The sequence below is a fragment of the Zeugodacus cucurbitae genome, chromosome 4, assembly GCF_028554725.1.
Source record: "Zeugodacus cucurbitae isolate PBARC_wt_2022May chromosome 4, idZeuCucr1.2, whole genome shotgun sequence".
Taxonomy (NCBI): domain Eukaryota; kingdom Metazoa; phylum Arthropoda; class Insecta; order Diptera; family Tephritidae; genus Zeugodacus; species Zeugodacus cucurbitae.
Window position 1 is genome coordinate 49826040 of NC_071669.1, and position 23437 is coordinate 49849476.

General features: G+C 34.7%; 1 protein-coding gene across 8 annotated transcripts in view; it reads right to left on the reverse strand.

Annotated features, from left to right (window-relative positions):
- Positions 1 to 23437, reverse strand: part of LOC105210497 (FH1/FH2 domain-containing protein 3) — a 123076-nt gene that overhangs the window by 34861 nt on the left and 64778 nt on the right. For 3 of the 8 annotated variants that reach the window (XM_011181506.3, XM_011181507.3, XM_011181505.3), the window contains exon 2: positions 18484 to 19225. The exons of the other annotated variants lie outside the window; for them this stretch is intronic. In XM_011181506.3, the coding sequence (XP_011179808.1) occupies positions 18484 to 18672 (189 nt within the window). In that variant the 5' untranslated portion in view covers positions 18673 to 19225. The remainder of the gene's footprint in view (positions 1 to 18483; positions 19226 to 23437) is intronic. 8 annotated transcript variants of the gene reach the window in all.

The window sequence follows — 23437 nt, forward strand, 5'->3', positions numbered from 1 at the left end:
AACTTTGCACAAATACTATGTTTATAGTGTGGCAGCCCCATTCTAAAAATCGCCGAAATCGGACCATAGGTTTTTAAGGCCCCATATATCGAACACTCGGTGCTTCTAACCTAATATTATGGTTTCCAACTTTCAATGGACTTTATACAATATATATAACGAATATTAATTATATACTCCTAATATAAATAAAGTTAAATAAATAAATTGCGAGAGTATAAAATGTTCGGTTACACCCGAACTTAGCCCTTCCTTACTTGTTTTTGTATAAAAACGGTTACAAATGTCGATGAGCCTCAGCCGCACTTTTCCTGGAATTAAAAAAGAAAAGCAAAATTTTTCGCAAATGTCGAGAATTCGGCTCAAAAAGTGACTTTTTCAGTTGAGAATAAGTTTGGTATGCAAACAGATCTCTACAAATATTTTGTTGGGTTAATGTTGACACAAATTTCCAAGATCGATATAAAAAAAAATCGATTTAATCGACCAGTGCTTGACCCTAGAGACATCTGATGGAAAATGGCGGACGCAATACCAGTTCATGATGGGATATCCTTGTCCCAGGCCACTTCTACTGTCCTGGTTATCCTTTTCAGAAACCCACCCTATGGTACATAACTTGGGCCATAATGACCCATTCTATATGAAGAAAAAGATTTTTGGCTTTAAGAAAATCCGTTTTGAAAGGGGTTAAATGATTACTAACCTAACTAATTACTGTATTCCAGAACAAGTGCATAATTAGGCTGATTGAGAAGCTTGAACCATAACCTCAATAATTATCTACACCCTAAATCCACTGTTTGAAAGACTATAGTTACTATATTTCATGCCAGATTGTTCTAAAAGATTTGAAGATCACTAAGTGACTAATATACTGTGTGCAGCTTTGATGATATTAACATATGTACCAATATATGATCAGGATTGCATTGTATCGATTTTTACCATTTCAGAAATAATTCTGGAATAAATCTTCGACCATCCAGTGTTATTAAAACTTATAAACGTTTATAGAGTCTGTAGTTGTTGGTGATGTAGTGCCAGAAATGGTTTCCCAAACCATTTTGTGAAGTGCTGTCGCGTTGACTGTTCTTGGACGGATGATCACACATCTTGGAAATCTTAAAAAATTCCTAAATTAATCGATTTTCCACCAACAAAAGTGCACTGTAAAGCATGTTTTTCGACATATGTCATGATAAGAATTCACATTTCAGTGCATTTGAGATGAAATAAAACAACCTTGATTTATAAAACATATTATAAATAAGGACTGTTGAAACTATTTTTAAATTTTAATACTTAAAAACTCTCTGGTCGAGCACAGGGTTAAATATTGATTAATTAAAATTAATAAAATTATGTACGCGTATATATATCCAAACATGCCATGTCATTTATACATACATATATATATATACATATAGCATATATGTCTATACATGTAAATAAACAATGCTCAAATCAAACCCTTTGATCAGCTTTCATCATTTATATTTGCAATTTACTTAAGGCCATAAATTTAATGAAAAACTTGGCGCTTATTATCGCATGTGCCTTTAAGCCAATTCATTTCAGCATTTACCTTATACGAGTACTATACATATACTTCTGTATAAATATGCACATATAGGAATATAGGTGCGCCCACAGCAAGGACTTTTTGCTCTTGTGGCGAGTTTAATATATTTTCATTTCATTCATATTGTATTTATGCCGCACCCATTCTGCGGTCTGACCACAGACAACTGATATTTCGCCAGGACAGTTTACGGCTAACTTGCCTTTTCTGCTAATTGCGGGTAAGTATTCTTAAGCAGACACACCTTGACCATCCCACCGAGGAAGAAAGAACAATACAATGACGAAAGCAACAACGAGGTATTGAAGTCATTTTGTATAGATGGGAATTTCAAAGTTATTTATATAGATTAGGCGTATCATTAAAAATAGTTTAATAAAAGGCTTAGTCACTGTAAATTACATTCTGATGAGCTCTTCACTTATGATATTGAATGAATGAATTTAATTTTTGAAACAATCCTTATTTCAAAACTCAAATATTGCTTAACTTAGGCATAAAGTCTTATATAAGATCTTCCACAGTATGTCAGCTTTTATTCTGAATTCTCCAGAGGTTGGACTTCTATACATAATTTGAGGTGAGTTTGGGTGAGCATACTTACTAATTATGTATCAACAGATCTACAGTTCATTACAAAGGAAGAAAGGAATTAAGAGACGGAAATTTTTCAACTCAGCGGATATTAGGCTCTCGAACTATCAGACTTCCAAACATACTGTCCAAATATTTAGGGTTATCCAAACACTTTAGATTATTAATATACTGCAAAAGAATGCCATGTATTTGGTGATAAATGGCGAAATGGCGAGTGAAAAAATGGAGAAATTCATCTCCCATAATTGTTATTTTTGACTACCGCATGAAGAGTGTTGAGTTCAAATTCCATTTGAATATACAATTTTTAATTTTAAAATAAAATTTCTTATTAACATGAAAGCTCAAATATTCACATATGAAAGCTCTGAAGCTTTTTAACACTAATAGGTTTTCTAACTTTTTAAATTGTTAAAATAAAAGCTTCTTACTAACGGTGTGAAAGCTTAATTTTGTATGAAAGCTCCGAGGCTTCTATAAACTAGTTCTACCAAGTGTATATTATTAAGAGGAGCATTTTACATAGGAAAACCTCTAGCAAAACTAAAAACGCCCATATGTACGATAATGTAAGCACTTTAGGATTATTATAGATTTTAAACTAAATTTTATTTGATTTTTCTCGAAAGCGTTTGACATTTTCACCTTCTCCTATAGTTACCATAGAAATGTTTGGTCAAAGCTATATTTAACAATTCTTAAAGACACTTCTAAGTATATATTACTTTTATTTATATTTTTCCGCTTCATATAAATTTAAGTATGCCGACGCTATGCAAAGCAAATTACAGAACGTTACAGGTATTGTGGGCATCCTTTCTCGGAAGAAGTAGAATACAACAACACAAATGAGCAACAAAAGTTGCAAATAAATCCGATAATGACAACTAAGAAATACAACATTTGTTAGTTTGTTGTCATTTCCTGGTGGCTGGTGGCTGGTGTTTGTAGCAATGGTAAAAAACAACAACAACAAAAACAAATCAGCGAAATAACCAATTTGTAGTTGAGTTGACGCTCATAACTCTTCAATGCAAATGTGCTTGCTTGCTATTGAACGACTGTCTCCAGCTGACTGTTAGAATTTATGACCCAACTCGGAAGATTTACGTATCCTTCTGCGCGGCAATATGCAATTGCTGAAGGATCGGTGTGCAATATATAGCCAACGCGAATGCATTACTCTTGCCAACTATTAGAATATTTATATTTGTAAATATGTATATTTGACTGTATACATGTATGTGTGTATGTACGAGTTTGTTTGCATGCGCGCAGACACCGCGCGCGAAAACCTGCTGCGCCATTAGTGAAAGACGGGTGTGTTCGCCAATTTTCCCGTATTGCGGCTGGAGGTTGGCAGATGTCAGTTAATGGCACCCCAATGGCAGTTGGCACCGGGAACAGTGCGAATTAGTTAACAATGCAGTAAAAGTTGGCACAAATGGTAATTGCTGCCCTCAGGCTAAGAGCAATAACAGCGCGCGTACAAGTGGGCAGACATACCGATACATGCATATATATTCAACTTGATGTACAAATACACATCCTCAAGTGAATGGTGAAAAGAAAAGTTTAGTAATTCAGTGCTATAAGTTTATTAGGGATGGTCTTATTTAAAGGATCCTTATTTTTTTAATTTTTGAAGAGATTATCTAACCCTCAACCACTTTCTCCCTCTCTCTCTCGCTACAGAATCTCTCAAACAAATAATATAAAAACTAGGCTATCGACTTCTGAATCACTTAGAGAATCATAGGGATCAATTTTAACATTTACAGGTTCAGTCTAACTTCTGAAACAATCTAATTAGGACATAGAGACCCTTAGATTCAGACTTGAAGTACAATATCGGTACAAATAGTGCGCAGCCCAAAACGGAATAACCGAATATTTATCCATAGAGAGCAAGAGAGAGATAGAGCTTTAAAGTTTGAAAAAGGTGGGACAAGTTTTCTTTCAGATTGGACATATTTTCTTGGTAACACAAGTTCAGTCATTATTCATTGCAAGCTACATACTTCCTGATAAGACTTGATTCTGCTGGAATTTGCAGAGTTTGCAATAATTACAAAGAAAGTCTTGCCTTAATCTATTTTGCCTGGGAACCGGTCCGCTGATTTCGAATGGTAATAAGATGATTCCGTAGCAAAGTAAATCGCCAGAGGAGCAGTGAGTTCCTTTATGTCGGCGAAGTTCGACTTCGCTAGTTTAAGATCTTCAAAAATTCTTAACGGATGGCAATATAAAAATAGACACAGAGGTAGAATCATGTAATCAAAGATAAATCAAATCAAGGCGAAAGCAGAATGGATCTTATGCGGTTATTCATATACCTGTAATCAAAATGAATTATCTTATCAGATTTCGTTAGAAGAGAATTTGGATAGATTTTTAAGAGCTTACAATACCACAAAGCACGTTTATTACATTGTGAAGGTACGAGCAGAGTCTCGAGGATCTACCATAACACCTAACCTAACCTCTGAGGAGCAATATATAACTCTTAAATAAAAAAAATCACTCAACACTCGTACTCTTCTTTGGAGAATAACAATTTTATTTAGAATGTGAATAATAATGGTTCACCCTAAATGAATTGATTGTTACCCAAAATGTTTAAACACCATCGAACCTGCTACATTGCTGATGGTTCCACGCACATTTGGACAGAGAAAACTCAATGTCGCTGAACATTCGCCAAAAGATGTTTGCCAACGATATGAAAGCACAAAAGAGTCCTCAAGTGCATAAGTGACCATCATAGAACGCACTCGCAATGCGTTGCTCGCTCCTTCGCTCTTCTTCTTCCTTTCTTGCAAGTCTTATGTTAAGTTCAAAGTTTGCTGTACTATTGTGTAATACATCACTTATGCAAATAGCACGAAATGTTAACAATAAAAGTGAAAAATATAATAAATTTCAAACTATCTACACATACCGCCCTTAAATGGTGGCGCGTCGGCCTTTGGTGGGCCCCATTGTTGAGCTGTTAAGAGACACCGTAGGCACACCTTTTAACTCTCAGTTTCTTTGTGACGCTTGTCTATAACAAACACACATCCGTACGACCATTCAGACAGCCGAGCTGAGCAGCTGCCTGAGGCTGCGGCACCGACTTTTGTGTGCCCTTATGGCTCCAGCTCCGGCAGTACCGTGAACACTATCTGCTGCGATTCATCGCTTTTGCATCGATGCATCGGAAATGCTTTTCTATATTCATATAAAGCGTACAATTATTTGCTGCTGTTGTTGTTTTGAAACGTTCTTTTTTTTCGTTTCTTGCCTTTGTTTTAGGGCGTCTTCGTGTTAACGTTTTCGTTTACAAATGTACTGTATTGTCTTGTCCACCAATGAACTTATTTGCCAATGCGACTATTGTCCGCCACAACTAGTAAAAAGTAAGAGCCCACATCCGCACCTCCTTTCGTCGGTTCTAGGCTGCGTTGTCACCGTCGTGCCCATCGTCGCCAGCGCGCTTTGTTTGCACTACACTTGAGTCAAGCTTTTGTAAAACTACTCAGCCATCGCTGCTTTGCTCTGCTCAAATCACCAGTGTTTGTCCGTCAGTCTGTCCGTCTGTCTATTTCAAGCCCAACTGCCAATTTTCATTGTTGCCGCACTGGTTGTATGCCAACGCCCGTCTTCCACCGGCGTTTTGTTAGCGTTTTGCTCGACACAATGGGAGTTTTCACATTTTGTTTTCATTTTCTTTGCAACTCGCTTCGACATGGGCGTACAACTGCAATTATGCAGCGTGGAAAATAAATAAACACACGAGCAAATAGCCAAATGATCTCATCCATATAAATCCGAGATATGTGTTTCGAGTTGTGTGAGCGTGGTGTTGAAGGCTTCAACTTCACGCCAAGTCCACGTTGTGCTTTACCGGCTACGAGATTAATTTTTATCACTCTGCCATATAATTGTGGCACTCATGCGGGTAGCTTAGTAAATATAAGAATATAGAGATCTTGATTTTTCTATAGAAAGAAAAAGAGTTCTGAACTTTTATAAATGGACGATTTCAAATGTTTGATATTCTTTATTTATAGAATAACATCCGGATTTTCAACTAAGAAATAAAAGTAACCTCGAAATAACAATCCAGATCAGAAATTGTGAGGAAAGCTAAACAAAGCTAGCTTCGACATTTCGGCTGTTGGAATAAATATCCTTAAAAAATAACACTGATCTGGAGCTGGTTTCGAGAACGAACCGAACGCATAGATGTCGATTTAATGGGCCAATATATGCTATCTAAATTAGTTGGTGTCCAAATATTTGGTTTTGACCACATACCGATTACTTCCGCCTTTGTGGACCGATTAAGAAAGCTTAAACACATAATGATTACTTTCATGAGAAGGGATTGAATTAACATTGTCTTTAATGGCCTATAAACATGACGAGTTTCGTCATTCTATTCGTTCTATTGTATTATAGCATCCATCAACTCTGTCTCTGTTGGTTAGACAGGGTTTTCAAAGTGGAAGGAGGATATAGGGGTACTCTACAACTACTAAAGTAACGGAGTAGGGATTTTAGGTTCTAATCTTTAACATCTCAGGAAAATTTCACCATTTGCATATTGACTGACGGAACTTAAATGTGGAATATTACACATTTATTCTCTCTCTCCAATTAATATTGAAAACTAGAATATATTGAAAGAAAGCTACTTTACAAACTGATTGACGCTTTTTAACTATTTTATACTCATATATTCTGAGATTATATTGCTGTACTTTCTTTAAGAAGAACTATACTTAAATACTTATCCACGCACAATAATATTATATTCCAAAGGTATTATGATAGATCGTCTTCAAATTTCTAACCGATCGTTTAATGACATTGATACCTGTTTTAGACTTGAGGAACACAAAGGTTTTTCCTACGGAGAAAAAAAGTGAGCAATTAAGCCTCAATAATGTTTTACTGAAGCTCTCCTGTAGTATATGTATATACCACTTAATAGAGAATGGAATCATCTATGGCCTTATAAACCAACTTTAATCAGAATCCTTCAAAACGTCAGCTGGATTTTGTAAGATTGGAAAGGTGGAAACTCATCACTTCTCACCTATATGAAACCAAATGAGTATTACTCTCTGATTTATACTATTACTCTCTGATTTACTCTCTGATTTATACTGTAATAGATGGTGATATATCATGTAATAGACTCAGGAAGATCATCAGCCCAAAACCTATTATAATCTAACCTAATCTGGTAGTCACGTCTTTAAATCACTCAACCACTCAATTCGTTAGAGGATGAGAACAAAAATCCAACAAACGATCAAAATCTCGTCCCAACTTCGAGTCTTGTTTGAGCCAATGTGATATGGAAAGTTAAATGCTTCAAATCAATACATTCAAAATAGGCTTATATGCAAAGATACACTATAAAAAATTGGGTCATCTTCCATTCGCACCACCAGAACCCCCACTGAAATCATAAATAATAAAGAAAGGAATTTGAAAAATCGCAAGTCATAACAAAAATCACTTTAATTGTTTAATCGAACAAAAGTTTAAAACGCATAACAGTACTTTTTCTTTATAAATAAAGCAGAGCACAAATAATGCATTTGACACATTATCAGGGAAAGGTAATATAGCCGAACGAGGAAAAATAAAAATAAACAAAGAAAATATATATTAAATAAAAAATATAAGTGTAAAATAAAATAAGAAGAACAACAAGCTTTCTAGCTTTACTCTACTTATTATCTCACATAATCACAGCAACACGAAAGCCAGATAACGAGGAATTTATTGCCAAAAGCCAGAGCAAATTTGCGCTACTTTGCTTTACGCCATGGTACATAAAGCAAATGTGAAGGAGAGTGGGAAAAAAAGGTAAGAGAAAAAATGTTTAATCATATTTGGGATAAATAAACAACTTTATAAGCTTTATTGTGGTTGTGTGGATGTATGTGTATATTTAAGTAGTAAACGTGTCATAGCAAATAGAGACAGGGAATCTTTTGGCTTAAAAGCTGCGAGGGCCGTTTTTAGCATAAGCATAAAAAATAATAATAAAAAAATATATTTAAGCTGGCGCTACAACTATCTTCAAGGTTATGGCGATTACGTGGAAGTGCTGTAAAATTTATTCATTTTTTTTTTGCTTGAGTGAGCAGTTTGAAAAAAGAAATCTGTATAAAGATTATGAAATAAGCGGCAATAAGAATATGGGTAGCTTAGAATATAAAAAATAATTACAACAACAATTTTTGTTTGTGCTGAAGTCAGCCTATAATTGGCCGATTATAAACGAAAAACGCAATAAAGTCTAGAAATAATAGGATTACGGCCTGCTGGCGGATGTGAAACCGTTAATATATGTGTTACAGATATATAACTGATCAGCTGACTGACTCACTAACTGATGCAGCAGTTAAGTAAATTTATATTTTTATATGTATAGACACAACGCTTCAAAGCTGCTAAGAAATATTTTTTTTTTTTATAGATTTATGTTGCTTATGAAAGACAGGAAATCTCTATTTAAGTTGTTCTATGCGCTCTCACCGTTTTTTAAATGCTCATAACGGCGCAGCAGGCACGGCTGTGCTGCTTTTCGCGCTTAGAGCTAACTCTAACAGAATCAATAACTATAAAAATACAAATATATTATATGTGTATGTACAACAAACGATAAAGCAGTGGGGGCAGACGTTGCGCTGGCGTTTGGCATCATAAAATCAATTTCGGTCAGATCGCGGCAAGCATGCGCGGCCTGCTGCTGAGCTTTTTATGAATAAATACAAGAAATGTACATACACAGATGAATACTATATACGTATGAAAACGTGTATTTGCACTCATTTCAATTTTCAATATTTTTAATAGAAAATGTAAATAAATACACGGTGGTTCTTGGTTATTATTAAAAAAAAAATTATAATAATACCTAATAACCTTTTTTCCGCCAATCTACAATTATTTGTCTAGTTAGTCATACGAGTTTATTTTTTATATATTTATATATTTTTTCTCTTCACTCCACATGGCGCTCAAGTCGCTAAGTAGTCAAATTTCCTGCGCAAGCAAAATTCAAACACAAAAAGCTCGGTGAGACTTGACAAGCGGGGTGGGGTTTCTAAATCGCCAGCACGCGTTTTTTAGAATATTTAATATTTTTTTTTAGTTTTTTCGCCTTTCATATCTAATATCTTTTGTATGCCTTTCAACGCGTCGTCAACATATGACAATTCATATTTGGTGGCATTTGTTCGTGCTTCCTAATGTACTGTATTCGTATATATGTATGAACAAAACTTCGTATGTTTTTGTAAAATATATTATATATTTGTTCTTTTTGTTGTTAATCGTATCAAATTCATGCGTTCATTCACACCAGCGTGAAGCTGAACGCTGGATTTGAGTGGACGTGCGACTAGATCCATGGCGCGCTACAGCTTTTGACAGCACTGTGACTGCGACACATGGCAACAAGACATCTGTTATGCATATCTCTAAATATTTAATGCAGATAATGAGGGCTTTTTATCATTTGCCAAAAGAAATATAAGAAACATTTGAATAAAGAAACTAGTTCGCTTTTATTCTAGTAGTTTCGGTGGCAGAGTCAGATCCAGTTGTCTAAAAATAGATCCATATTTAAAACTAAAAGCTTTTATTTAATAGGAACTTGGGGTGGAAACTTTTTGCCGATCTATAATTCTAACGGAAATGATGGCATATGCTTTTTAAAGAACTATTTGATATTATAACGGCAGTTTTTATAGAGCTGTTTTCCTTTCATGAAGAGTTAATCGATAAGTAAGGTGCGAATTAGTTTCAAAATTGTGGAAATGTAGACTTATTATTCTTGTAAGATTGCTCTGATCCTTTGAAAGCTCTAAAGAGTCTACAAATCAAAGTCAAACAAATATAGAAATATATAAAAATCAGATTTCTGGGATATCCGAATATGGGAAAGCTAGAACCATTCCACGAAGATCGCAGTAGTAACAAACGATTCGGTTCCATCAACTCGTCTTAGACCACCAATGTACGATCTCAGTCAGAATTTTGTGTGAATCGTATCTTTAGAAAATCCCTTACCCATAATAGGAAGCAAAAACTGATAGATTTAGACATAATGGCATTTCGTGCATATTCTCGCGATTTCAAGGTAAGAAATGTTAACATTAGTTCACAATAAAAATCAGGTTGACTGGGATAGTTGATGACTGTTTAAAATTCTGAAGCCTATATAGAAGGAGATTAATGATTACAAAACTATATTTGAAACCCGCTTTGGGATACCTAAACATATGATCACATCTCAAAAAGTGAATGACAAAAGGAAGCAGGAAGTGTTAAGTCAACATTGGTTACAAAATGTGAACTTTCTCACAAGATTTTCCTAGCCAAAATTCTAACAAAATAATTGAAAATATAAAGCAAAAGCGTTCTCATCAATAAAACAACGCTAAACGAACTACTGACGTACAAAATACCTCAAAAATAATTACATATGTTTTTTTGTTGTTTTTCCCCAAAAAATTTAACAATTCAACACCCATTTACGCGCAGCGGGTTTATGTACGAAGCAATCATATTTAAAAATTTTCAAAAAACACATTCGTATATATATACACACATGAACAACACTAATTTCACCTTCGCAGACTTAATATATTAATCATACCGCGCCGAAAAATACTATGAAAATAAGCAAACAAGATTTTTTATTTTTTTTAATTTTTCCAATTGTTGGAAATCTCTAGGTGTTTTATTGAGCCCAACTGCTGCTGGAATTTTCTTGCCAACGCAAAACAAAACCAAAATGTGTAACAAAACCCAGCGAGGCGTTTAATTTGTGGCGGAAAGCAATTGAAAAATTATATGAAAACATCGCAGAAATGATTAAAGCGTTGTTTGTTTGGTTAACCGATGAACGTCAATCGGTAATCGGTTTATGTGCCTATTAACACCAACAATTTTTGTACAAGTATGTATGTACATAAAACAATTATATATTTGTATCATACATTTTGTGTTGTGTTGATTTTTGGCAATCATTCAGTGATTTAACGGTAAGAAAGCGTAAGAGCCATAATACACAATTAATTATTGGCGAATAAATTGTGCTGTATGATCGTCAGAAGTGATCGCCAACACACACAGCCAAACACACGAGCAGTCGTACAAACAACGCTTGTAGGGAGCGCGATCAGTTGATATCTACGAGTGGCCGACACGACGTCTCGATCAATGTCCAATAGAGGCTGATGTCATAATTCACCAATACTAAACTTTTTTCAGTGTTTTGTATTTCCTTTACTTACTTACTTTTCGTTTGTTTGTTATGACTCGGCTATTTCTCAATTTATGCTTTACGAGACGATCATGCTATATATTATATATGTATATATAAATATATATGAGTATTAGTTTAGTATATTTTTGCTGTTTAATTGTGACAAATATGAATTTTCGGAGTCAGAGAGACTTCTAATTCAACGTATAGTCAAAGAATTGGTGTAGAGGGAGGATATATAGAGTCTTAAAGAGATAGAAGAGAACAAAATAGTTAGTAGCTTTCAGGTAAATGAGGTTTTGAATTTTTAACGTATGAAATCTTTTTATTGTTGCTTGCTAATATTAATTTATTTTACTTTTCTAATTCCATATTTGTATAAACTAATAGTTATGCTCTATTAAGTCAATAGAAAGTTGGCGAAAAATATGCAAATATCACTAGCATAATAATTAAAATAGTTTTCTTCCAATTAAAGATAGTCTAATTTAGTCGTAAGAAATTTAATTGCTACGAGCACTTCCTTAAATCGTCACAAATTGCGGACAAAGCATACAAAAATGTTTAAAAATGTTGACAAAGTACAATGGTAAACAAAAGTATGACTCAAAACTTCATAAAAATATAGAACGATATGTCTTTTGCTTGACTCAAAAAAAGGGGTTTGGATATGGCAGTATATTATCGTTATAGGTATACGCCTATTTGTAGACATTAGCATTAAATAGTTGCCTACATTTAGGATCGCAAGCAATTATATATATTAGAGGTTAAGGGGTAGATCTCCACACCCACACAAGTCGGATTTTAAAGAAGCTCGAAACTACTGATAACGATATTAGGCACTCCCTTACTGCCTTCCCTAAATAAAAGCGTTGGCGGAACGTTTTTTTCCGCTCAGCTTTAACGTCGATGCGCCATCCCTAAATGAAAGCGGCAACTTTACGTCAAATATCAAAATGTTTACTTGAATTGTTGTTGTGAAATTTTATTGAATAGAGAAACTTCGTTTTTCGCAGCCAACTTTACTTCTGAACGCTCTGTCAAAATAGTCAAAATATTTAGGTATGCGCCAAACAAATCGTATGGGCATGAGAATTTTTTTACAGTCATTTGCCGCTGACGCTTTTATTTAGGGAAGGCAGTTACTAGCTTAGAACGTACTGTCATCGGAGTGAATACACACCTCTCTGAAGGATGCTGCACCTTGAAGTAATATATCTACTGCTACTTTGATGGCAGCTACCTCTCCCTGACAGACGCTGCAATGGTCTGGCAGCCGAAAACTGGAGTTAATTGAGAACTTCCGACAGGAAACTGCTTCCTGTCTAGGATAAGCCCCAGGTATTTCAACTTATCCACGAGTCGTAGACTGGAGCCTCCCAATGAGAGGGGAGTGGCGTAAGGAAGGTATGAAATATATATATATATATATATATATATATATATATATTTGCCGTAGGAACCGCTTTAAGCGATTATAGCCGAAGTTTTCATTGGGGAGATTTTTTTTTATGTGGTGAGTCCCAAGCCCTACGCACAACCGCAGAAGCGGGCTTCGCCTTCTCACTTTAGCTCGCCTCCAAACGGATGTCTGTTAGCTACCCAGGGGATACTTGGTCGAAAACCGGAAGTCGTGAGCTGCTTGAGTCATATGCAAAAGAATCGTTCCTGGCCCCTCCCAAGTGAATGGCAATCAGAAACTTTCCTCACTTGCGTGAACTTCTACATATGACCCCATGAAATATACCTCCTTGAAAATAATACCAGTTCAGTCTTACTGGGACTAATGGCTAAGCTACTTCTTTGCGCCCAGCAGGTTAAAATGATAAATAAACCTTGAGTGATCTCATACACAGTGTTTAGGAATTTTCCTTCTACCAGCAGAGCTACGTCATCCGCATAAGCTATCACTCCACAGCCATGATGTACGAGCTCTTCCAGTAATGCATTCACCACCAAGATCTAGAGTAAAGGAGAGCACCTCACCTTGAGGAGTACCCCTATTTCAAGTGCACTCGCACTTCCCCATTCGGCAACCGCAGTTCTGTCGCAAAGAAGACTGTAGATGATATACTTGACGTTCGTTTCAGCCCCAAATTCATCGAGTGCATCAATGACTCGCTACTGATGGTATAGTTAGGATATAAAAATAAAATATTGAGTATGAGCCATATTACAACGGTTTCAAGTACTTTTGGTTACATTAAAATAATAATAATGAAATTTCAAAAAGTAATTAATGTAATTTCAAGCAACTCATTTTCTGATATCTATCGCAAGCTCTTTTGTCTCCACACCGTCATCATTAAATGTCTAACAATAATTGAATAATTCTAAATAATTGCTACTGAGTTGCTCTGTTTATTTCCCACTTCAACTTGCAAACACATTTATTCACACCCTCCTTGCTTCCACATAATATGATCTCAATCTATATTTCCATTTAAAGAGGCATTTGATTTTAGATTACATATAGTACTAACTGATTTACATATGTGCACGTGAAGTTATTCCAATAAATATGCCGACTAATTTCCAAATGCAATGTGTCAATTGTTGTGGCAGTTAGACTAGAAATGTTTATGACTAACGCTTTGTAAATAAATAAATAAATACCTTTAACTATACAAATACACTTGCAAGTGTGTATTTGTATATTTATAAGTGTAAGTAAACAACATTTTAGTGGCATTTAAGTGTATGCGCGCAGGTGTTTTGCTTATAGCCAGAATTTTAATTATCAGCGATGATAAAGAATTTGTATGTATGTATGATATACACAAGTTGAGGGCTTTAAAAAACATTTGAAGTCAACAAAAAAAGAGAAGACTAACGACCGATCATCAAACAGTAGATGCGAGGAATTATTAAATCAGGCAGAGATAAGAGACCAAATGTATTTCGGCTTTAGCGCTGAATAAATTACATACACTGCTTTTTAGATAGGCAAGTGGTAATACTTTGATGTTCAACCTGTTATGTAACACATACATATGTATATGCATTAGGGGTGTTCTATTTGTGAATAAGTTATTTTTTGTCACTTCTTATATGTATTTTATTACAGTAAAATCTATTAGAATTAATATATTTGTATTGATTTCATATATAAATGATTACAATAATCTTAAGAAAGCAATATTGTTTAAAACTATTTGAGGTTATGTTTAAAATATATAATATTAAATTATGTTTTGGAGTAATTATAACAGAATAACCCATTGCTCTCAGTGAATTGATACATTTTGTAAAAACAAATTATAAATATATTTTGCTGTCCAACTTATTAGTACGAATTATGTTTTTCCAGGTCAAAGTCACAAAATTAACCAAATCAAAAATCTTAACCTGTATAGCATAAAAAGTAAGAACTACAATATATTTTAAGTAGTATTAAAAATGAGTCCGAAAAACGTATCCAAATAACGGCTCTTCACAAGAACTTACGTTAAGACCCATATGCTTTCCAAAATTATGTTTTACAAAATGTCGAAAATAGGTGATAAATATTCCCTAAGCTAATTCAATGATTTCAAGCCCTTCTAATATTACAAATTCTCTGAACTTCACTCTAAATAAAACCTTTGTTCATAGCAAGTGTCTTAATTTATAGGAATCATATAAGCGAACAGAAATTAGTATCGATCTAAGCTTGATTGTGAAATTTTTCTAAATTTTTAATGCTTTGTTCTACGTTTACAATATTTGATATGAAAAAGAGTTCTCTGTACTCTTTAAAGTGTTCGTCCCAACCTAAAAATTCGCACTGATATCGTTCATATTTTTATACTCTCGCAACAAAAGTTGCTAAAGAGAGTATTATAGTTTTGTTCACCTAACGGTTGTTTGTAAGTCATAAAACTAAACGAGTTAGATATAGGGTTATATATATCAAAATGATCAGGGTGACGAGACGAGTCAAAATCTGAATGTCTGTCTGTCCGTCTGTCCGTGCAACGGATAACTTGAGTAAAAATTGAGATATCTTAACGAAACTTGGAACACGTATTCCTTGGCACCCTGAGGAGGTTGCTTCCGAAATTGGGCAAGATCGGACCACTGCAATGCCCACAAAATGGCGATAACCAAAAAAAAAAAATTAGCTATAGCTAAGCCATAAATAAAGTTATGAAAATAAAATTTGGAACATAGGATCGCATTAGAGAGGGGCACATTTGGATGTAATTTTTTTGGAAAAGTGGGCGTGACCCCGCCCTCAAATAGCTTTTTTGTATATAACTCGCAAACCAATAAAGCTATATAAACCAAACTTTCTGCAGTCGTGACTTTCAGTCGTTTCCTTATACAGTCTAAAAATGAAAGAAATCGGATAATAACCACGCCCACCTCCCATACAAAGGTTACGTTGAAAATGACTAAAAGTGGGTTAACTCACTAACGAGAAATGTCAGAAACACTAAATTTCACATAAGAAATGGCAGATGGAAGCTGCACTCAGACTTTTTTATAAAATGAAAAATGGGCGTGGCATTTCCCACTTATGGGTAAAAAACCATATCTCAGGAACTACTCGACCGATTTCAATGAAATTCGGTATATAATACTTTCTTGACACCCTGATGACACATGTGAAAAATGGATGAAATCGGTTCATAACCACGACAACTTTCCATATAACTCAATTTTGAACTCCATCTGATTCCTTCACTTTATAATGTATACATAAGGAACCAATGAAGATGGCGGAATAAAACTTTACACAAATAGTACATATCATCTCTGGCTTCACTTGAGAAAAAATTGTCGAAAACGGACTATAACTTTTCACGACCCAAGATATCGGACATGTTGAACTCAGCGCCTAAGGGTAAATTTTAACCGAAAATATTGGTAAATCTCTTAGATAATTTAATGTAATTCAGAGGAAATTGTTTTCTTCTAGTAGTATGTTTCTGTTCCAAAAATTATTAAAATCGGATAATAACATCTCCTAGGTCCCATATGCCTAATTATAGTTTTTGCAAAAATACGGTGGGCTTTAATCTACATAACGGGTGATTTTTTTGAGGTTAGGATTTTCATGCATTAGTATTTGACAGATCACGTGGGATTTCAGACATGGTGTCAAAGAGAAAGATGCTCAGTATGCTTTGACATTTCATCATGAATAGACTTACTAACGAGCAACGCTTGCAAATCATTGAATTTTATTACCAAAATCAGTGTTCGGTTCGAAATGTGTTTCGCGCTTTACGTCCGATTTATGGTCTACATAATCGACCAAGTGAGCAAACAATTAATGCGATTGTGACCAAGTTTCGCACTCAGTTTACTTTATTGGACATTAAACCAACCACACGAATGCGTACAGTGCGTACAGAAGAGAATATTGCGTCTGTTTCTGAGAGTGTGGCTGAAGACCGTGAAATGTCGATTCGTCGCCGTTCGCAGCAATTGGGTTTGTGTTATTCGACCACATGGAAGATTTTACGCAAAGATCTTGGTGTAAAACCGTATAAAATACAGCTCGTGCAAGAACTGAAGCCGAACGATCTGCCACAACGTCGAATTTTCAGTGAATGGGCCCTAGAAAAGTTGGCAGAAAATCCGCTTTTTTATCGACAAATTTTGTTCAGCGATGAGGCTCATTTCTGGTTGAATGGCTACGTAAATAAGCAAAATTGCCGCATTTGGGGTGAAGAGCAACCAGAAGCCGTTCAAGAACTGCCCATGCATCCCGAAAAATGCACTGTTTGGTGTGGTTTGTACGCTGGTGGAATCATTGGACCGTATTTTTTCAAAGATGCTGTTGGACGCAACGTTACGGTGAATGGCGATCGCTATCGTTCGATGCTAACAAACTTTTTGTTGCCAAAAATGGAAGAACTGAACTTGGTTGACATGTGGTTTCAACAAGATGGCGCTACATGCCACACAGCTCGCGATTCTATGGCCATTTTGAGGGAAAACTTCGGAGAACAATTCATCTCAAGAAATGGACCCGTAAGTTGGCCACCAAGATCATGCGATTTAACGCCTTTAGACTATTTTTTGTGGGGCTACGTCAAGTCTAAAGTCTACAGAAATAAGCCAGCAACTATTCCAGCTTTGGAAGACAACATTTCCGAAGAAATTCGGGCTATTCCGGCCGAAATGCTCGAAAAAGTTGCCCAAAATTGGACTTTCCGAATGGACCACCTAAGACGCAGCCGCGGTCAACATTTAAATGAAATTATCTTCAAAAAGTAAATGTCATGAACCAATCTAACGTTTCAAATAAAGAACCGATGAGATTTTGCAAATTTTATGCGTTTTTTTTTTGGTTAATTTGTGAGATACTATATCTTTGCGAAATTAAGTGCGTGTATAGTTTTGGATATAGTGTACCTAGCTGGTGAAAAGGAATGAAATCGGTTCGGGAATTACGTCAGCCCTCGTACACTATATAGGACGATTTTCCGTTATTCTATTAAACTTTGTGCCGAATTTATAGGTAAATTTGGGTGTAAAATTTCTTCAATAATTTGCGAGAGTATAAAATGTTCGGTTGCACCCGAATTTAGCCTTTCCTTACTTGTTTTAATTTTGTTTCTCTATAAAAATATGCACCAATTACCAATTAGATTAATTTTCAACTGAAAGCTCAGAAACCCTTGATAGTTAATAATAATTTGTGTGAATAAGTTGAAGTTCCTCTTAGGCTTTCAAAACTAAATTTTCGGAATAATAGAATTTCGGAAAAAAACGTATATATATTATACATATATATAAACTAGTTAATAAATTATTTAATTTAAGAGCCTTATACTTTTTCTTCAACTTAAATCAATCAAACTCACATAATATAAAATAAAACAAAATATAAAACAAAAAACCTAAAATAAACACCGAATAAATATGGCTCACCCTAATACACACCCATACATATATATAAATAATAGCTTATTAGATAACAATGACATTAAGTGCTGTTTGCTCATTAAAGTTTATTAAGTTTATGGCAATTTAGTTAGTAAGTCGTTTGATTAGTTGGTTGGTTGGTTGATTATCTCACCCGATGTGGTGCGCCCAGCAGACGTAGTATGGTGCTCAATTGTGTGGCCAACGGCATGGTGGCGGCAAAGCCGTACGTTGGCGCACGCGTCGGTATCGGATACATGGAGGTGCAATTGAGCGGCTCCGTATCAACCAGATACTGCACGCGCAATGTGATCAATTCGTCCGGATCCATTTTCACTATCATTTTGTGGCACCTGCTGTTGTCGTTGTTTTTTGGGGCGAAAGGCGCGTTTACACGCAAAAACTCCCACCAAACGGCTATTTGCGGAAAGCACTTTTCTTTTTATTTGTTTTTGTTTTGCTTTATATATTCGTTATTTCGTTGCTTTTGTTGTTGTGTTACACTGTTATCTCATGCACTACCAACACAGACACATACATACAAACACGCGCACACTAGTCGCGACACTAGTGAGTTGTGCCGTATTTGAACAATTGTGTATGAGAGTTTTCGCTTTCCGCCACTTGTGTACCGTTAGAAAACATGTTAAGCGCTTGATAATTTTCGCTAATTTTGTTTTGGATTTGGTTTAACTCATATTTTCGAGGGCTTTTTCGTCGCGCAAAGTTTTTGTTGCGCTTTTTGTTTGATAGCTTTTTGTGTACACGTTGTGTTTTTGCAATTAGCTATTTTGTAATCTCAGTTAATTTAGTAAATCACTTTCATTGCGGCACTCTTTTGTATATTCGTTTTTTTTATTTATAACAGCGGCATTTTCTGTTTCTTGTTTGGCGCTCTAAAAATGGTAAGTAAATTAAACATCAGCAATTTGTGAAAAAATATTCCGCATTGCAAAGATTTTTTCACAAAATTACTTTTATTCCTTTTTTTTAAATTTCACATTTATAAATTTTTTTTTTTTAATTTATCACAATTTGTGGGAAAAATATTTAACAATACTCTTTCTGTGTGTCAGATGTGAAATCATTATATATATTTTTCGCTGTTGCTGCACGGTTGTTGAATGTAGTCCTTCGTCGAATATTGCACTGATATTTTGGTATTAATATTTAAAACGATTTTTAACAATCAATATTATAAATATGTTTTTGACACCAAAAAGTTAAAAAAATAATAAATTTGTAAACAGACATTACCAGTACATTTTGGTAAGGAGCTCAATATTAATAATAATAGTCTGCGCTACGTAAGTGAAACGACTCCTGATATACATATATCCGACTAAAGTTTGTCAAATCAGAAACTCAAGATTAATTAAATTTTTTTTCTGCCGTTATATCAACAATGCTTGCCGTTAGTGCTATTTCTTTGAGGCCAGGTTGACCATAAGAGCCTTCAGCGCTATAATGCTAATGGTTTATTTAACATCCTGCCATGTCTAAAAGCTAAACATACTGTTAATCGAAGCATGTTTCTCAAAGCAACGAAGATGGAGCTAAAATGTTTCCTATTTCAATAAATTCTAATACAAAATTCGAGCGAAGAATAATGCCCAAAAATAATTATAAAATTTATTTTTGTTATTAATAAATATTTTTGGCCATTGGTCCCAATATGCCAATTTAAAGCTGGATATTCATATAAAGCTCACGAATTTTTACACAGGTTTGGAAAATACTGTAACTTTATTATCCCGTAAATTCGTGTCTATAGGCCTCCAAAACAATAGATCAATTCTTAACACAATCCTTCACACATTTTTTTAAGAACAATACATAGGATTAATATTCATTGGACCAAATAATCGGTTAGCCCAACATCACTAGCTGTCCACCAATATGATAGGTCTTTTCTTACTTTGATTTTATTTGATTTAAATTACGTGGCAAAGAGCTCCAACATCGTCTCGGAAACTTATTCTATTTGGAGAGTTACGTAATAGAAAATAATTCATGCTGGAACCAATGGTATAGAATAATTCTATTAAATACACATCGCTGTGTGGAGATGTTTTCGAAATTTCAATAATATGAGACTAAAAATTGTGGAACAGCTTTCCAAAACTCTTGAACCTCACGTGAAAGCTATGTTCTGATACTGATTACAACATTTTTAATGTGTTTAAAAAGGAGCGATAGGATATACTCGTTTGAAGATTTCCATGAAAGGAAATGAAGCTCTCTTTCGCAACGAAATCTTATCTACTCTCCACGAATCCATCGGAAGGATATCAAGATAGGAACGATGTCGTTGAATGACATTGAAACACTAGGTATTTGACGATTTTGTTCGGTTTTGCGACGGATAACGGAGAGTTTAAAATTAATAACTCTGCGATAGATTGATTGGTTCGAAGCTTTCATGAAGCGCTTTCTCGTTTCAACCTACAATGTTCTAACGACGCTGTTCAGAAACTCGATTGTTATTCGATAGCCGCGGATAAGCAAGAAGAGGAAGGAAGGTCAATAAATTTGACAAACTGAACACTTGCTAGGACAATATAACTATTTTTAAGAAGAAAGCAACTGATGAAGTGTTTAGTCGACATAATGAAACGGGTTTAGAGTTATAAAGAAGAGAACAATGTTTAGCTTTAAGAAAAAAATTATAACTCTAAGTTTGTATATTTAAACTATGCATAAATCGTTACTTCACTTCTGCTATAATATAATTTCTTTATTTATGTCATTTGGTTGCTAACGGATTTGTCCACTGCACCCGTTGCGTCGTCAGCGCCATAATTACCAATAATCACTGCTACTCCGCTACACTTACGTAATCCATGCAATTAATTGAAATGTTTTGTAAGTGGCAAACCACTTGTTTTTAATTAAAACAGCGGTTCTCAAATGGCTTTGTACACTTATACGCGTCTAAAACAGTAAATGAAATGTACCTGTACAGGCATGCGTACAAAAATAAACATTGAAAAGCTTTGCTTGTCGCAATGCGTAATGGCATTTCAATGTAGCCAAAAGTATGTGCTTGCAAAAGGGGTGTGCTCCACAATATAGTTGTATGTCGTCCATTGCTGACACCCGCCCATTATGCTAAAGACAAAGCATACATACATAACAATGCAAGCAAATTGCTCAACACGCCCAATAAACGATGTACTTAATTACAATTCAGCGCAACATGCTAATCAACGGCAAAAATATACAAACACAAAAAAGAATTGATAGGCGAAACGGTGTTGTCACCGCGTCGGTAAGCACCCACATTTTCCCAAAAGCAATAAAAACAAAAAAAAAAACATAAAACTCAAAGTAAAGCTGTGACGCAGTTAAACCCGACTTGGTGAATTGAATTTTCGCCGCTTGAAGTCAACGCCGGACTTTGGCTTCACTTTCGCAGATTGTGTAATTTTATATACGATGGTGTATGTTTGTGTGAGTGTACTTTGTACTTGCGAATATCGCTCGCGCTTAAATGTTGGAATATGAGATTATAAAGTGAAACGTAATGAGGCAGCACTAACTGCGTGAATTCCCCATAAATATATATAGATTAGTGTAAATATGTATAAAAAACAGCCGTTTTCCCCAAAATATTTCGCCAAATTTGCGGAAGCAGCTCAGCACACACGTAATTTCCGACCTTACAGAAGCAAGTTGACTAATAGTAGACCTTAGCGCTTCTTTGAAAGAAAGTTGACCCGTTTGGTCACTTAGCATTAAAATGCTGAAGAAAAGTTGGACCTTGAGCCGACTTAAGCGTACGACGAGTCAAGCTGTTAAACTCTCTAGGTTTTGGAGTTGAATTTGAAACCAACAGTTTTTATTTGACCTTACGGAGGTCAGCAGCAAAGGTCAAATGTTTGAATTTCACTTTCACTCTTGCTGCTGTAATCAAATTTGCAAATATTTCATTATTTTAAGAGATGAAAGCGTATTATACAATATGTTACAACTTTGTTGTGGAGTTTGCATTTCTTGCAGACAACTTACTTAAATTTTTACTCGCCTTCAATGATCTATACCAAAAATTTAACAAGGATTGTTTTTTTTCTGATATTCAACTCTTTAACATCTTCTATATGAATTGTTTTTAAAATTTTTTCGAAAATTTTTCTAAAATTCTGCTATGGTTGAAATATCAGTTCTTGAAATCATTATTTTAAGAACTTTTCAGAAAATTTTGAAAAATGTTGACGAAAATAAGCATTCTTGAATTTATAAACAAAATTGTGAGGTTTATTATGCTAATTTGGTGACAAAGGTATCTAATGGCCCTCCCATTGCATATATGTAACCAGAGGAAAGCAACAGAGCCTATTGTCAGGCAGTCTGTATCTTGTTCAAATTTCCTCAGGAGCCCAGTATAATGTTAATAATAAATTTGATTTGGTTTAACGACTTTAACAACTCATCTTAATACAGCAGATAGCCATTACAGCAACAACAACTGGAATCTGATTTTTTATACGCTCTACAGCTTGATCAAGTCATACGAGGCTCTTGTGATTCTATTTCATTATCATTTCTGTCCCCAATTAATATTTTGTTGACCTGGCAGTTTAATTAGTCCGAATCGAGATCAACAACACTCACCATCTTGGTACTATGCACATAGTTTGAAATAATGAGAACTTGAATTTAAGAAATAAAAAAAAGCATCAAATAATATTCAAAACTGAAATCCTTTATTTGTCGAATCCATTATAGTCCACCTTCATGGAAATGGTTGATCGGGCTAATTTTAAGAAGTCATTGAGTAACTAACAGGCTGAAGCTTTTTAAACATTTTCAACTAATTTTGAATCTAACTCTCAAAAGAGGATCGTTATATAAAAGTTTCCGACTTTCCAATGTATGAATTCGCGTTAAAAGATGTTTTTGGAACGAGAAAAAAAGAAAAAAAATGGTCATGATTCTTTAGTTTTTTTTTTTTTTGTACAAATATTCAGAACAAAATTTATTTCCAAATTCTTCGAAACAAAAAAAAACCGGAACCCTGAGTTAATTGAACTCAGCAATCGATATTAGATTCTTATTTCACATAAATATATTTTCTACATTAATATTTGTATATGTTCCACTTCAAT